General features: G+C 47.8%; 1 protein-coding gene across 3 annotated transcripts in view; it reads left to right on the top strand.

Moving 5' to 3' along the window:
• Nucleotides 1-3280: 3280 nt before the first annotated feature.
• ARHGAP40 (Rho GTPase activating protein 40) overlaps nucleotides 3281-14420 on the top strand; it is a 33112-nt gene continuing 21972 nt past the window's right edge. Inside the window, exon 1 of one of the 3 annotated variants that reach the window (XM_064521405.1) lies at nucleotides 3281-3416. Coding sequence is in view for 2 of the 3 variants with exons in the window: in XM_026093034.2 (XP_025948819.2) it covers nucleotides 8827-8927 (101 nt within the window). In the remaining variant the exon portion in view is untranslated. Of the gene's footprint in view, nucleotides 3417-8487; nucleotides 8928-14420 lie in introns of those variants that run through there. The other 2 variants (XM_026093034.2, XM_026093033.2) reach the window with 2 other exon arrangements.

Raw genomic sequence — 14420 nt, 5'->3', positions numbered from 1 at the left:
CATGAGGCTGCAGCGTATACATCCCTGCAGCTGATTCGAGATGCAGCTGATTTGAGATACAGCTGTTTTGGTCAAATGCTCCACAATCCTGGACTCGCTCCAGCTTGTGCTTAAGAAGGGTAGAAGTAGATAAAGGTAACAGCTGTATTTAGATGCAGTTATTTCCTCTGCCTAGCAGGAGAGGAAGGATACCTTCTGGGAGCAGTCGCTCTGATATCGCTCATCCAAGAGTTTGAGAGTTTGTTCACTTAGTGCTTCCTATGTGCTCTTGGCCAGCGTAAAGCAGGCATGAAGCTGCCGGATGTTTCCAGGCTGGGAAGAGATCTGAGCAAGCACAGAGCTCCAAGGTCAGTTGGGAGAATTCAAGGCTTTATTAAATATCAGCACACACTGTGGAAGAAGCTTTTTTGGAGAATGGCTTTGTGCAAAGCTCATTCTAGCTACACCAGTATGTTAGCAGGAAAAACTGTAACGAGGGGGCAGATGGATAAGTAGGACCAAGGAGTTGCTGCTTTAAGGCTTTTCTGTGAACTCTGCTAGTGAGGTCGGTTCAGTTTTGTAACGGATTAGCATGACTTTGTTGTCAATGTGAACAAAGCGGATGGCAAAGCAAAGCTAGTCTTTGTAAGGTCAAGAAGCTGCCGCTTGGTTGCTAGCTGGTGTATCTGTGAATATGACTTAACCCTGTATGAGTATGATTTCCGACAAAAATAGTAGGTAAAGTGATGCATGTGTCAGAAAATATCCATTGTACACAAGCGTTTTGTTGCTTAGACCAGTCTAGTTATAATTTCTTGAGTTTCAGCTTGGTTAGAAGAGTTCATCAGAGTTACTAGAGCTGTGAGGTTAAATCATAACTGCTGTAGTTCATCTGCTTGTGCATATGCTTCTAGATTTAAAATATAAAATAGCTGTAGTTTTCAGCTCAACTGTGAGTCTGAATTGGGTTTTTTGTTGGATTTGATGCAGCTCTTACTCAATGGGTGACCTTTACGACCTTTTCCCACCCCCCCACCTTGGAAATTGTACTGCATTATTCTGAACTTGCACGCTGGGTGTAAACTGGAAAAATAAAAAGCTATCTTGCAACACCAGTTGATAAAGATATCTGAGTCTTCATATGCCCTGTAGTTGGAACAGTGGATTTTCGTACAAGAATAAACAGTGAGGGGGATTTGCAGGTACCAATCCAGCCTCTTGCTGACCTTTGAGATGATCTTACACAACTCGCCTCCCCTGCCCTGTGCCCTTCTGCCTTTGAATCCTGCACTATGAAGTCCCTTGAAAACGTCTGTAGTAAACTTTTCATATTTCCCCTTACTGGCCCCTAAATCCTAGATGATGTCTGCAGTCCTCAAATTCTGGTTTTCATGAAGACCCATGGGATTAAATTGTGAATATTTTCGAAAAACAAACCCACTCCCAATGAGGTAACTAAGTCCTAACTACTCATAGCTCTGTAAGTGGTGCTAGTTGTGTTGTGAAATCGGTTTCGGCCTTCTCAACAAGCTTTGTTCCAGCTGTTGCGTTGTTTGTAGATGAAACCAGTACAAACAAGCTGTGTGGTGGCTTTAGAGCAAGGAGCTAGCGCAGCAGAAAGGGTGACAGCTGACCTTTTTTAAACTTCTGAGCCCTTGAAAGGATCAGGCTAATTCTGCTTTTGTCCCAACTCTCTCTCCTAAAGGACAAACGAGGAGAATGGCCATAAATATAAATCATGGGATGCTCATAATCTCCCCCCACACAGACAAGCGTGAATTCCTCCTGATGGACCTGTTGCTGCTAAAGAGATGAAGCAGAACCAGAAGCCTGTTAAGAGGAATGATGGTGCTTTGCAGTACAAGCGCAGCTGCTGCTTATGAGCAGAATAATTGGAATTTACTAGCTTCTGCCCACTAATTAGAAATGTCAGTTCCCAGGCTGTGTTAAATTTTCTTTTTATAGTAGAAATAGTCAAATGAACATCCGAGATTGGTAAAAATGCATATGCTTGGAGAGGGGAGTGTCCTTCCGTGCCCTCAATTACTGGCAAGGGTGAGAGTTTCCATTGCTCTGCAACAGCTGTAGTGTCTCTGCTGTAGAAGGAGCCTCGGTGATGGGACCATGCAGGGCTTTGCAGACCCGAAGGGAGAGCTGGACAGCCAGGCTGGCTGCAAGTTGCAGTCTAAACACACGTCAGTATGTAGGACTCCCCTGACAGCATTAGTGTGAGGTTTTCTTTGCTCATCTGAGAGCAATCTGATTTGTCAGGTTCTCAGATGACTGAATGACATCCATCTGATTGATATCTTACTCACAAATGAGCCCAGTGACATTTGCTTTCAGAGTAAATGTCCTATACCAAAAGTACTGCAAGCTGCAGATAGCCTCCCTCGTGACAATGTACAGCGACCTGTTAGGTGACTCTTCCTCTGGGTACTGAAAGAATCTGTAGTGTCCAGGTAAGTGGATTCAGTTTTTATTATAACCATTCAACAGGGCAAGCTTTGGTAGTGTGGAGGTGATCCCAGCCTAATCTCTGAAGTAGTTTCAGCTAAACTGAACCAATATAAAAGCTTCCAGAGTGTGTGTGTGGTGTTTTTTTTTTTTTCTTTGAGTTTGGATTTTAGTATCTTGTAAAACAAACAAAAAAATACTTTGAAAACTGCATTTCTGTTTTGTCCAGACTCTGACCTTTATGTATTTCACTTTAGCCTTATTAAAACACTTAGTTCTGCAGCTATGATCAGGTCACTCCTACTTTTTTCCTCCCCTTCTTCTCTTACCCTTGCTATAGCTGTAGCTCATCTGAGTCGAGTCAGCTATCAGTAGCTCTTGTTTGGCTGTCTCATAACCTTGGTAGTTCTCTGCCGCTTGCTTCTGCGCTGATCGTGGAGCCGTGCCACGTGCATGACTTCTGTTCTTTCGGGAGTAAATGTTTGGCATTCTTTGGGCAGCAGCTCCTGTGGGTTGTCCAGAAACACCCTGACTCATGGTGAGTTCAGCCTGTGGAAGCCATCCCGTCGTTGGGAATTGCTGCTCGTGATCCTGGTGCAGGAAATAAGAAGATGACAGCCTGATCTCTCACGTCTCTGGCCTGAGAGCTGGGGTGGCAGAGTGAGATGGTCCCTTTCTGACACTCTTCCCACTTGTAACTGTTGCCCCATCCATTTCCCAAAAGGGATAAGAAAACCCAGCTTGCAAAAATCAAATTGAGGTTTGTGAAATGTGTTGGGTTGCCAGCTTTGAAATTTGAGCTCTTGCTTATTCTTTTTTTCTATGGAAATTGAGGAGGCACAAGTGCTCGCGGTGCAGCCTCTGTCAGACGTGAGGGTGGTGCTGGGCTGAGGTCTGCAATGTGGGATCCAGCCCCGTGTGAACCAGACTGACACATCTCTGCAGACCTGAGATGCTCGTTACTCATTACGGCCAAACAGGTAACTGACTGCTAATTCTTTGCCCCGTATGTCTCTCCTATTGCACCTTAAAAGTGATGGGTTGGACTTTGTCACCTGGTAGCCACGATAATAAGCCCTTGTGTTTAAAGGAAGTGAACAAACAGCTCGGTGGTGGTTATGCTGGTGGCTCTGGTGTCCGTCACTTCTTTCTGCCTTTAGGGTGCAGCGAGAGTGGTACAGTTTCTGCAAGGCACAGCCTCCAGTAGAAGTCAGGCATGTGTTTGAACAGGAAGGTAAACAAGGGCATCCTCAGAAACCTGCTAAGGTATCTAATTTTATCCAGCCTGAAAATGCCCAGGAGGCAGAGGCATACTCAGTTTAGATTAGAAAATAACTTTTGGTTATTTGTTGGAATAAGTGTTTTTGTGTGTTAAGAATAGCTGCTGTGTCTGAGGACTTCCTGCTATTGTTACAGCTCTTCCTTGAGCAGTGGAAGTGCTTCGGGTGGTTTAAATTACACTATTTACAGTAGTAATCAGTTCTAAGCAACTTTGCAGTTCAGCTATCTAAGCATACATCTATGTCTGAACGGTGTCGTGTGTTTCCTCCTCCCTCACCCCCCAAGCCCTGACATTATCCGTCGGTCTCCAGAACACTGGTTTCCATTAGCCTTGTGTCATTGTCCAGTGGCCACTAGCCTCAAGGCAAGGTACTAAAATGCATGTAAATAATCTTTGGGGAACTGGTGTTTCTCCTAAATCAGTCTTAACGCTGAGCATTCATTAATGGCTTTCCTGTTTCTGTTCCTCTCAACTAATCCCCTGTGCGCCAGTTTAGACCGATGGTAGGGGATAAAGGAGAACTGGGTTGCAAACCATTGTCTTACCTCTTCTTGCTGACTACTTCTCTTTCCTTCTTGGGCAGACTTTCTACTCCTTTTTTGCCTTTCGTTCTCCTGGTGGCATGTGCTCTGTTCCTTGCTGCGTGACCAGCTCCAGTGTGGAGCTGATGGTCCGATGTGTGAAAGCAACTCATATTAAGGATGGCTAGGACTGCTGTGTCCAGCTCTGAACGACAGCAGCTGAGGAGGGCACGGCACAGTCCCTTCATGCCTGTGATGGGTGGTAGCCCTGGCAAGGTGGACAGCTGAAGGCGGCCGTGTGTTCAGCCGTGCTGGGCGGAGATTGCAGGTCAGGGCTGCTGCATCTGACCGTGGCATGATGGAGCGGCTCTGGCTTTGGCTGCCAGCCTGCTATTCCCCCTCTACTGCAACGTCGCCTCCCACCAGGTGCCAGTGGTTCCTTTGCTTGCTGTTTTTTTCTTAAATGCGAGATAATAGCCACCTGCATGCAAACAATCTCTGCTTGGGAGTTGTCTGCTCTTGCTGTTTGTTCACTGCCTGAAGCCCTAATCCTCTGTTTGCTACAACTCGTAGGTGCAGTAAAGCAGATTATGTGTCTGGCATATAGCTCGTGGCTACAGGCAGGTTGGGCTTTACGGTAAGCAGGGTCTGCCCAGGTGGTTGTTGAGTCTGAGCCACGCGTGGTGTGGATGGAGCAGGGAAGGTTATGAGGACTGAGCTGGGGCTCAAGGATGGTGGAGCTTCACCTCCTCACTTGTGCCGACCTGACGTAGGCGTTCCCATGAGAGCTGGCGGATCTCTCCCAGTGGGATGACACATTAGACCTTGTCTGGTGGAGTAGCCAGCATCTGCTGCGTGGACGGGGCTGGTGCTGAGCACCCTGCGCTGGGACATGGCTTGGACTCTGCTGCTGTGGTGAGCTGCGAGCAAGCTTGGGCAACCTCAGCGCCTGAGTGACTCCAGAAACTAGAGTAATCTCTTAATCTTAATGAATCTGTCTGATGGATAGATAACACTGCTTGAGGATTTTCTTGATATGTGAAGGACTGGAGGGGGGATAATTATTTTCTTGTTTTCCTAGTGTTGTGTACTGTAAAAAGGTACTCTGTTTCCTGAAGAAAAAACGTAGTGTAAGGGATTTTGGCTGTGTTAAGTTTTTCACTCTACCTCAGGTATCAGTGTCTTTCACTTGTGTTTGATTTTCATGGTTTAAAAAAAGATTTTGGGGATGACTGGAAAATAAAATGCTGGCTTGATACCTTGTGATGCAGCTCATGAGCTTTGCGTGAAAGCGGACTTGAAGGTGCTGGTGTGGAGCTCTTCCCGGTGGCAGCGTCCGGATGCAGCTCTCCCAGACAAATGGAGATCCTGAGGTCCCTTGGGAGATTCCTGTACGCTTCAGATCTCCAGAGCTTACATTCTCTGCTCAGCTGAAATTCCTGACTATCCAGAAGTATTTTGAATATTTCTTCCCCCATCTTTTTGGCTCAGAAGACAGTTGGGTTTACTGAACAAGCAGAGTCAAATGGATTTGGCAGGGCATGTAGATACCTTTAGAAACAACTCATGTTCTAAAGCCATGACGTTAACAGCATGGGCCTGTACCAGTGATTCATTCTCATTAATTGGATGCTGAGAGCCTTGGTATGTCTCTTTGTCTCCATTTTGATTAAGATTCAGCTCCTGGGATCCAGATGATCTTGTGCTAGTGAGCTTGGCACACCTTGAATGATGTCAGTAAGGCGGTCCTGGTGAAACGTGCAGGAAAACTCAAAACTAGAGTTGGAATATTTACGCTGATTCAGTATCCTGTCCTCAATCCAGACTCGGTTTGCCTGTGCCCTGTTTCTCCACCTCCTTTCTCACAGATTTGGCAATAAACTTGCTAATTATCCTTCTCAAATACCAGCAATAACCAGTGTTCAGAAAGGAGTTAATACGTGGAAGGCTGTAAATGGTTGTATGGCTGCACCTCATTATCCAAGCAGACCTTAGATTTTCAGTAATTCTTCTGTGCGGCTTTGTAGCAGTAAATAAGGTTGAATGTACTGTCAAAAAATTTCTTTTTCATTCTGCATGCTTTAAATACTTCCCAGTTTTGCAACAAGCCTGGCTGATTTGTTACTGATTCCTGTTGCTTTAGAAACCTAGGACAATGAAGCTAGCTCATATTAGTAACTTATTTAGCTCGTCTGTTGGAAAAGCTCTCAAAAAATAAAAGCAGCTGGCTGAGGCTGTTGAAAGAAATTGAATAAGAAGGAACATGGCTGAGGGATAAAACAAATGTAGTTGTGGGCTGTTGTGCCCATCTCCTTCCAGTATTGGCAGCTTATATGCACTTTTGTGTCCATGAGAAGGGGTGACCTAAAACACAACCCCCTTGTTTTAGTGCAAGTTGAGTTTGGTTATAAAGCCTTTTGGAAAGGCTGGGTCCTGCGTAGAAAATAGTAGAAATAATGTTTTCTTGAGCTTGGTAAAAATATCAAAGCTTGGAGCAGTGAAATCTCTCGGAAATGTATTTGTTGTTCTCCTCTCCTTGCTCTTGTCTCCTGGGCGGCTTGTGTAGTTACCTGCTACGGCTTGCACCTCTGGCCAGCGTGCCTTTGGAGCGGCCGTTGTCTTGTGCAGCTGAGCAAGAACAGTGGCGTTGTTTTGATTGCTTTTTGCATGCTGGTAAGGTCTTCAGTGTTGGATTTATTTTTGTAACACGCTGCTTATGTCTAAATTAATGCTGCTGTGAAAGCTGTAGCTCATGGATGGGCTCCCAAGACTTGCGCAGGGTTCACCTGAGTTCAGCGCTGACGTGGGAGAAGCTGTACAGATGACTTGAATGACAAAAAAGGGAGAGGAATGGTTCTGAGTGTTGAATTTCATCCCTTACAATACTCACTGGGACCACTTGTGGTCGTGAATAAGCTAAATGAGGAATATAGCACAAAATGGATGTGCACGGATTACAGGTGCACTGGGAACAGGACTGAGCTAGTGAAAGCTTGCCACAGCTGCACCGTGCTTTCCCACGTGCTCGTTGGGTTACCTCGAGACGGGAGGACGTTCCTGGAGGGTTGTCCTTCTGCAGTGCTTTGAGCCTCTAAATTGGGAGGTGGGAGTGTGTGTGTGGGGGTTTCATCCGAAAAAAAAGTAAGAACTGGAAATTGGGGATGAGGAGAAGAAAGAGGAGAAAAAATCCAAGATGGTTTTTGTGTATTTCGGTGCAAGAAGTTGTAAGTGTCTCGCACAAAAGACCCTCCTTGTATCTGCCCCCGGTGACTAAAGCTGTGCCGGGATAGCCGAGGGCCTCGGTCCTGGTGCCGAGGACGCGGACCAGGGAGTTGCCTGGGAAGCGGCCAGGCTGCCGCTGCAGGTGCGCTGGGGACGCCTGCCAGGGCAGAGCCGGTGTGTAATCCTCCCCATAAACAAGCCGCTGTGAGGGTGTGAAAGTGGATCGCGTCCTGGATTCGGGCAGTAGGGCAGCGCGACTTTTGCAACAAATCAGGTGCACGTTTGCAAGGTGGGGTTAAAACGTCTAGACTAGAGCAGGGGCTGGGAAAAGGGCTGTATTAGTGGGTGAGAAACAAATCTTTAATATGAGACGGCCTCTTTGCATGCTTTTGTGATGGATGGCTTCCCTGAGAAAGCTGCTGCTGCTGCCCTTTTAAGCCTTGCTGGCAAAGCGGGCTGACCCACAGGTCCCGTCTTGCCAGGAGGGCTGGGAAAGATGAGAGCGGCTGTTAGCTGCGCCGAAGACGCCTTGCACGTCTTCCTTAGGGAAGCTTTCAATAGCTGACTCATTTGTGCCTTTAACTTAGGGACTGGGAATAATAAAAGTTAGAGGAAAGGGAAGTTGCAGAAATACTGCGCATGGAAGTTTGGTGGAAAAAAAGCATGAAGGGGGGGAAATAAATGTGAAAACCTGTTGCAGAAAGGGAGATGGGGAATCCGATTGTTTTGTCCCTACACTCTTGCCTGGATTGCTGCTTGCTGAAATTTTTGAAGAAGGATCTGGATCTTACAAAATGGACTTTGTGGGCGTTACGGGTTTATGCTGCTCTTTCAACACCGGTGTCTTTCATAAAGCTGCAGTTTGCTCACTGCCCAGCTATGACCTGATATGCTGAATTTGCTCTTTTGGTGGACGCTCTGCCTGCCTCCCCACCCCACCGCGTAACCCCCGGGGCAGATGCGCTGTGCTTTCCTTGACGTCTTTTGTTGAACAAAAATACGGCGCTGAGGCGAAACGTGCTGTTTAACTCCTCCTCTCCAGTGCCGCTTGTGGGAGCTGCTTTTTCCCGTGGCCGAGACCTAAGCTAACGCTTCGGCGCTCGGGAGGTTCCTCCTGCTTGGTTTTCCCGCTCCCCCGGGTGCTGGATGCGGCGCTCCGGCGGCGCGTTGCGGGCGGGCGGCCCTGGGGCGCGCTGGCGCTGGCGCTGACGCCGCAGGTGTGCTTGCGGTGGCCGGTGCTCGGCGGCTGGGTGGGAGGAGAGGACGCTGCGGCGGTGCCCAGTCGGCAGCACGGCCGCCCGGTGACGGCGGCTCCGCGGCCCGGCGGGGAGCGGCGCGGAGGCGCTGGCGGCTGCCGCCCGCGGCATGGAGCGGCCCGGGAAGCCGGCGCCTGGCGTGGCCCGGCTGCGGATCCCCCGGCCCCGCGTCCTGCTGCAGCCCCTCGAGCCCGCCGGCACCGGGCGCAGGTACGGGGTTGAACGGGAGGGCACCCTTCTACTAGGTGGTGGCTTTGTTTTCGTTTTTTATTCTCCTTTCTTTTTTTTTTTTTCCTTCTCTATCCAGGAGGCAGGGTGTAGAGGTAGAAAATATCCCTTTGTGGCAAGGTAAGGGGGAAACAGAGTAAACAAGATTTAACATGCTTTCTAAAAACGTGCTTTGACTGCCTTGATAGTGAAGATGAAACAAAAAATGCCTTTTTTTCTTCTTCCCCTCTCCCTTGTTCTAACTCAGTAGTTTTTCCTTTGGGATCAGCCCAGCAAGCCGTTCCCGCGTGGGATGTGTGGGTGTGCATGCCTGGGAGGGAAGCGCTGCGGGGGGGATACGAAGGCTACGTGTTTCCTTACAACCCGGTGAAACTGCCTTGGCAGTCAGGTGTTTTGAGGGCTTTTCCATGCTTTGTAAACCTGTACTTGAGTAAGAGCTGCTCGTTTATAAGAATCCTGCAAAACACGTGCTGAAGGGTAAAACTGGCAAAAACCGTACTGCTCGTGTGCTCGCTGGGTGCTGTCAACCGGCTGGATACTCGGTCTAGGGCATATTTGCATCAACTTGGAAATCGCACTTATTTTCAAGGTGTCTCCCAGCTGTATTTACTCTGAACTCATTCCCCTCATGTGGATGTGCTGCAGCAGCTTTGTATTGGTAGCTCTGCACCCGCCACGTTTCTGTACGGCTGCTCGGTTTTCCCAGTCTGTTCTGGCCTCGTGTGTAGCAGCAAGAGTCTTTAAAAGATCCCAGGCAGAATTTGAGACTTTAATTAAAAATAATAATAATTTAAAAAAGCCTAGGGAGAACCACACAGGAGTAATACGGTAAATTGCTTTAAACTTACTCATTTTTAAATGGACTAGATTAAGTAGCCAGTCACCCTTAGAGAAGATTACTGCAGGGTTTCTTTGATAAAAATCAATCTTCAGTAACAGCTTATGGTTTTGCCAGACGAGTCAGGTGGGTTCGGGGCTCTGGCCTGGCACCGGGTGCCTCTGCGGGCAGACGTGCTGCGGTGGGGGCACTAAACTTTCTCGCTGCGCTTGGCCGAAACGTTTAACTTCTCCTGAGTGGCAATTTGCACTTGTTCGTTCAGGTCTGACCGGCGGGTGAAATGCTCCCTTGTGTAACTCGGCTCCTGGGACAGACCTGAGGTATACCTGTATGATAAGGTGGTTACGAAATGATATGCAAAGCATCCTGGTCTTCTAATTAATGGCTGTTTATTTTTGCAGTGGTAACTATGGGCTGTTTATTGGATTCTCTTTAAGGCACTCACCACCTGACTTGGTGATCTTGTTATCCTGCCTCCAAAGCTCTCCTGAGAAACTGTGCTTGCGGCTCCAGCTTCCCCTCCCTCGTGCCGGGGAGCCGGGGCCAGCACGTCGCCCGTCCTGCCGACCCTGCTTGGAGCCCTGGGTGCACCAACCTGGGTGATGCTCCTCAAGGTGGCCGTTCTTGGAAGCTTTCCTTCCTGCAAAGTCCATGTTTATCCCTCTCATTAGGGGGCACGGAGTTAAGAGCTGTTTACAGACCTTGAATGAGCAGAGCTTTACGTGACTGTGTATTAGCCAAGCAGCGTCTCGTGGGTGATAACTCTTATCTGAGAAATCCCAGCAAGGAGCTTACCACCATTCATCTATCTCGTGTCCCTAAGCCTCTTGTGCGCGAAGTGTAGCTTCTACCCGCAGCGCGTCTGCTCAGCAGGTTGCTCACGGGACTGCTCTGTGGGTGCTCGCCGGTTCCCCGCGCATCCTGACAACCACTGCCTTGCTCGTTCCCCGCTCTGATGCGGGTGCAGCTGGTAGAACGGGCTGCAAGAAGTAAGAGTTAGTTGCATCATCCTGGCTTACGGCTTCTCTGATGCTGAACTTAAGAGTAAGACATATTTAGTATGTGTGAGTCTGTACTCTTGCAGAAAGCTTTTGTTTTAGTGAATGGTCACACAGAAAATAAGTTTACAGCTGCCTTTTTTTGCTGTGTGGTCGCTTTCCCCCTCCACCCCCAGGGTGGAAGCTGAGCTGCCTGGAGGTGAAGCCTCCTGCCTGAAGTCGCAGAGCGGTGATGGAAATGAAGTCAGGGTGCTCGCACTGACGTACTGGTAGTGTGACTTGTCCAGGCACGGGTTTCGTAACGAGGAGGTACTGACTCATCCTGGCCCTGGTAGGATCCCTGGGACGGTGCACCACGGGGCTGTGACAAACCAGGCACCGTCTGGCAGCCTGCTGGCACGGGAGTCCCACGTGCCCGCTCTGTCTGCGGCATCCCCGCGGCGCTGGGACAGGGTGATGTAGCAAGGACGCCGGAGCGCCTGTGTGCAGCAAGTGCTCTGCAGTAACTGCCAGCCCCTACTAACTGGTCTGTGGGTTTTGGCATGCCGATGTCTTGCTGACGGGTGAAACGTGGCTGAGAGACCAGCTCCTTGCGGCCGCCAGAAGGACAAAACTGCTTGTGCTGGTTAGATGGACGTGGAGTAGGCGAGAACAGAAGTAGGGATAGAGATGCCTCCTCTTTCAATTCCCGATTCACAGGTAAGCCTTCGGCTTATCGATTCGAAGTGGAATTCAGTATTGCAGTGCTCCTGAAACTTTGTTTTGGCCCCGTCCTGCTGACTGGCAGCTGGATTTCCGAGTCAATGAGAGGCCCCGTCTGCCTCACCCGCTGATGCTGAGGAGTGACCACAGGGCTCGTCTGTGCTGACCTTGCAGTGAGAAGAAGACTGTACGTATGGAGCATGGCTTCAGTCTTCTGAGGAGGATGTGAACTCTTGCATGATGGGAATAGATGCCCAACTAAGCATGGCTTTGAGTATTTTTGAACTGGCTGTATCTACACGTGTTTATCAATCCTGTGCTTAAGCGATGCTCTAAACTTCTGTGTGAGAGACTGACCTCTAGGTAGATCAGCAATTACAGAGAAATTTCACTGTTCCTTGGCTTGCTTATTTAGATCCTTACTGGACAGTGGAGATGAGTTTATTCTAAATGTAGATCTGAAAGGCAAGCGTTGAGACAGAGTTTCTTTGGCCATAAATACTCTGATGTGAAAGCTTATTGTCGGGTAAGCTATTGCCTCCTCTGCAGCACTGGCAGTTTTCGATAAAGCACAAGTTATCTGAAGAGATCAGGACTGGAGCAGAAAGTGATGAAGGTGCTATGGGAAAGCAGCACGTTACACAAAAAAAAGCATCAGGATTCAGGAGCTCTTTGCCCTATGTAGTCCTGGGCAAATCATCACTGTCCTTTCCTCTTTCAGGTGGAAGCAGGACGGGAGACGGGGACTTGGGGGTCGCCTCTGCTGTTGATGGGGCAGGGGGGAAGCCAGCTCTGGTAGGAGTTGCTCAATGTACGCAGAACTGTCCGGTGTGTCCTCCTCATCGCTTGCAGAACAGGCTTCTTCAAAACAACCTTAAATATGATGCTGTTCCCAGAGCTGCTTGCATAATAGCAGATCTTGATGGACTGATTGTGTTACCAAAAACAAGCTGTAATCTTGTCAGCAAACTGTGGTAGTGAGAGCTTGGCTATCCCTGCTAGTGCTACAGATGCAGAGCTTTGAGTATGCTGTCACAAGTGTGGGAAGCCTTGATTAAAACCCCTTAATAGACATGTGAGCTGTGGTTGGCAGTGGTGTTTTGTAAAACGGGGTGGGTTAGAGGCCCTGTCCCCCCATGTCAGGGATGCCCGTGAGACGATCTGTATGTCAGGGAAGCTGCTAGGTAAATGAGCAGATCCCCTATGGTTAGAGATATACGAAGACATTAAGTCAACAGCGGCAGACTGCTTTAATTAAGGCTCTTAAACTGCTTTGGTTTAGTTAGGCTGGGGAAAATTAAGCATGTTAAAAATATATGTCAGGTAAGTTACTGTTCATCTGGCCACAGTAGTTTGATAGCTGGTCTGTCCTTGCTCTTGTGGTCTGGTCCAAGGTGCTTGAACCAGCTCTACATTTTTCACTTTGTCTTCTAAGAGTAAACTGAAGTATTGCCCTTTTGTTCCTCGAGGGGGGATGTGTTTGAGACTGCTTTCAGTGTACTGAAGTTAGGGGATTGCAAGGAGAATGACGCTGGGTTTGTGGCAGAGCTTTTGCTGGATTGAGGCCTCTGGTTGACTTCCTATGAACTGATTCTGTTCTGATGTGGGAAGTTGGTGGAGCTCATGTCCCCAAGGCATCGCTTGATGGTAACTTGCTGTCTGCCCATTGCAGACAGTGTTTTGTGTAATTCTGTATGCCTAAATGAAACACCTGATTATGTGTATTTTATCTAAAAATTTGGTAATAGGTAGATGAACTTCTACTATACAGGGCGCTTTTCTAGTATTAACACTTTTGAAAGGGTGATTAAGATTTAAACTTTTAATTCTTTCAGTAATTATATTCAAAAATTTTTTTCCTTATCTGATTTAATACTGCAAGACTTTCTCTAGCTTTCTAAATACTATCCGTTTTTCGGTGCCTTTATCCTACTACATGATTTTAAACAAGAGAATCCAACCTGTGGCAAGCTGTGATTGGCTGGTCTCTAGATATTTCTTGCTCTTCAGAGTTAACCGTACAGTTCTGCGACTGGGTTTAAACTGCTTGCTCACGATAGGAACTTGAAAGCAAATTAGAGAGGAGCATTTCCTATCCAAACCTTTTGTTTCCTTTAATCTTGTGCCAATCAACTGGTTTTTGACCCTGAAATAAATTGAAAGCTGGTACGACGTGCATGTTTTGTGACCTTAATGTATTTTTTTTCCTCCTCTGAATTGGTGTCTTTACCTGTGGAAAATACTGCAGCCAGTTGGTAATATGTTTTCTCAGATTTTTTTTTCTTCTTTTTTAGAGCACTTGTATTTCACGCCAGTGGCGGTCTTGATTGCTGTGATTCTGTGACTTGGTGTACTGCTCTGGAGGTTAATCCAGACTCCCACCACCTGTTTCGTTCTTTTGTGCCTGCCCTTGTTTTTGCCCCAGATCTTTGGAAATGTCCCTACAACTAGGAGCTTGGGTGTAGAAGGCCTGTCTTGTATAACTTCATCTGTTTTTGTTGCCTTTTTCTCATCTTTGTTTTTCTGGAAACAGTATTAAAGGAGTTGCAATTTCTTGGCTCACGCTTGTCACCACCCATTCTGCTTGAAATGCTTGGGAAGGAACCTCCTCACCCATCTGCTGGAGAGGCACGCTCAGCGAGGAAAGGATGTTGAGCAAGCTGTGAAGTAGCCCAGGCAGCCACAAATCCTGCGAGAAGCTGACTAGAGTGATTCAACCTTGGCATGAGCAAAATGCATAGCAACGGTGTTTAGTTTATTTTAATATATTCAAGAGGGCGAAGAGTTGCATGAGTGTTTACAATGCTTTTGCTATGTGTTGACAGTATCTAGGAACAGATGAAAAACTACTCTGAGGCTTCGTACCCTAGTCCAGGACTGGTGAGCCACCAGTGCTCCCTGCCTGTGCTGTGCAGGCATGCAGATCGTATTGGGGCT

The sequence above is a fragment of the Dromaius novaehollandiae genome, chromosome 16 (genome assembly GCF_036370855.1).
Source record: "Dromaius novaehollandiae isolate bDroNov1 chromosome 16, bDroNov1.hap1, whole genome shotgun sequence".
NCBI lineage: Eukaryota > Metazoa > Chordata > Aves > Casuariiformes > Dromaiidae > Dromaius > Dromaius novaehollandiae.
The sequence above is the reverse complement of the archived record's forward strand: the minus strand, read 5'-3'. Positions and strand labels throughout refer to the sequence as shown.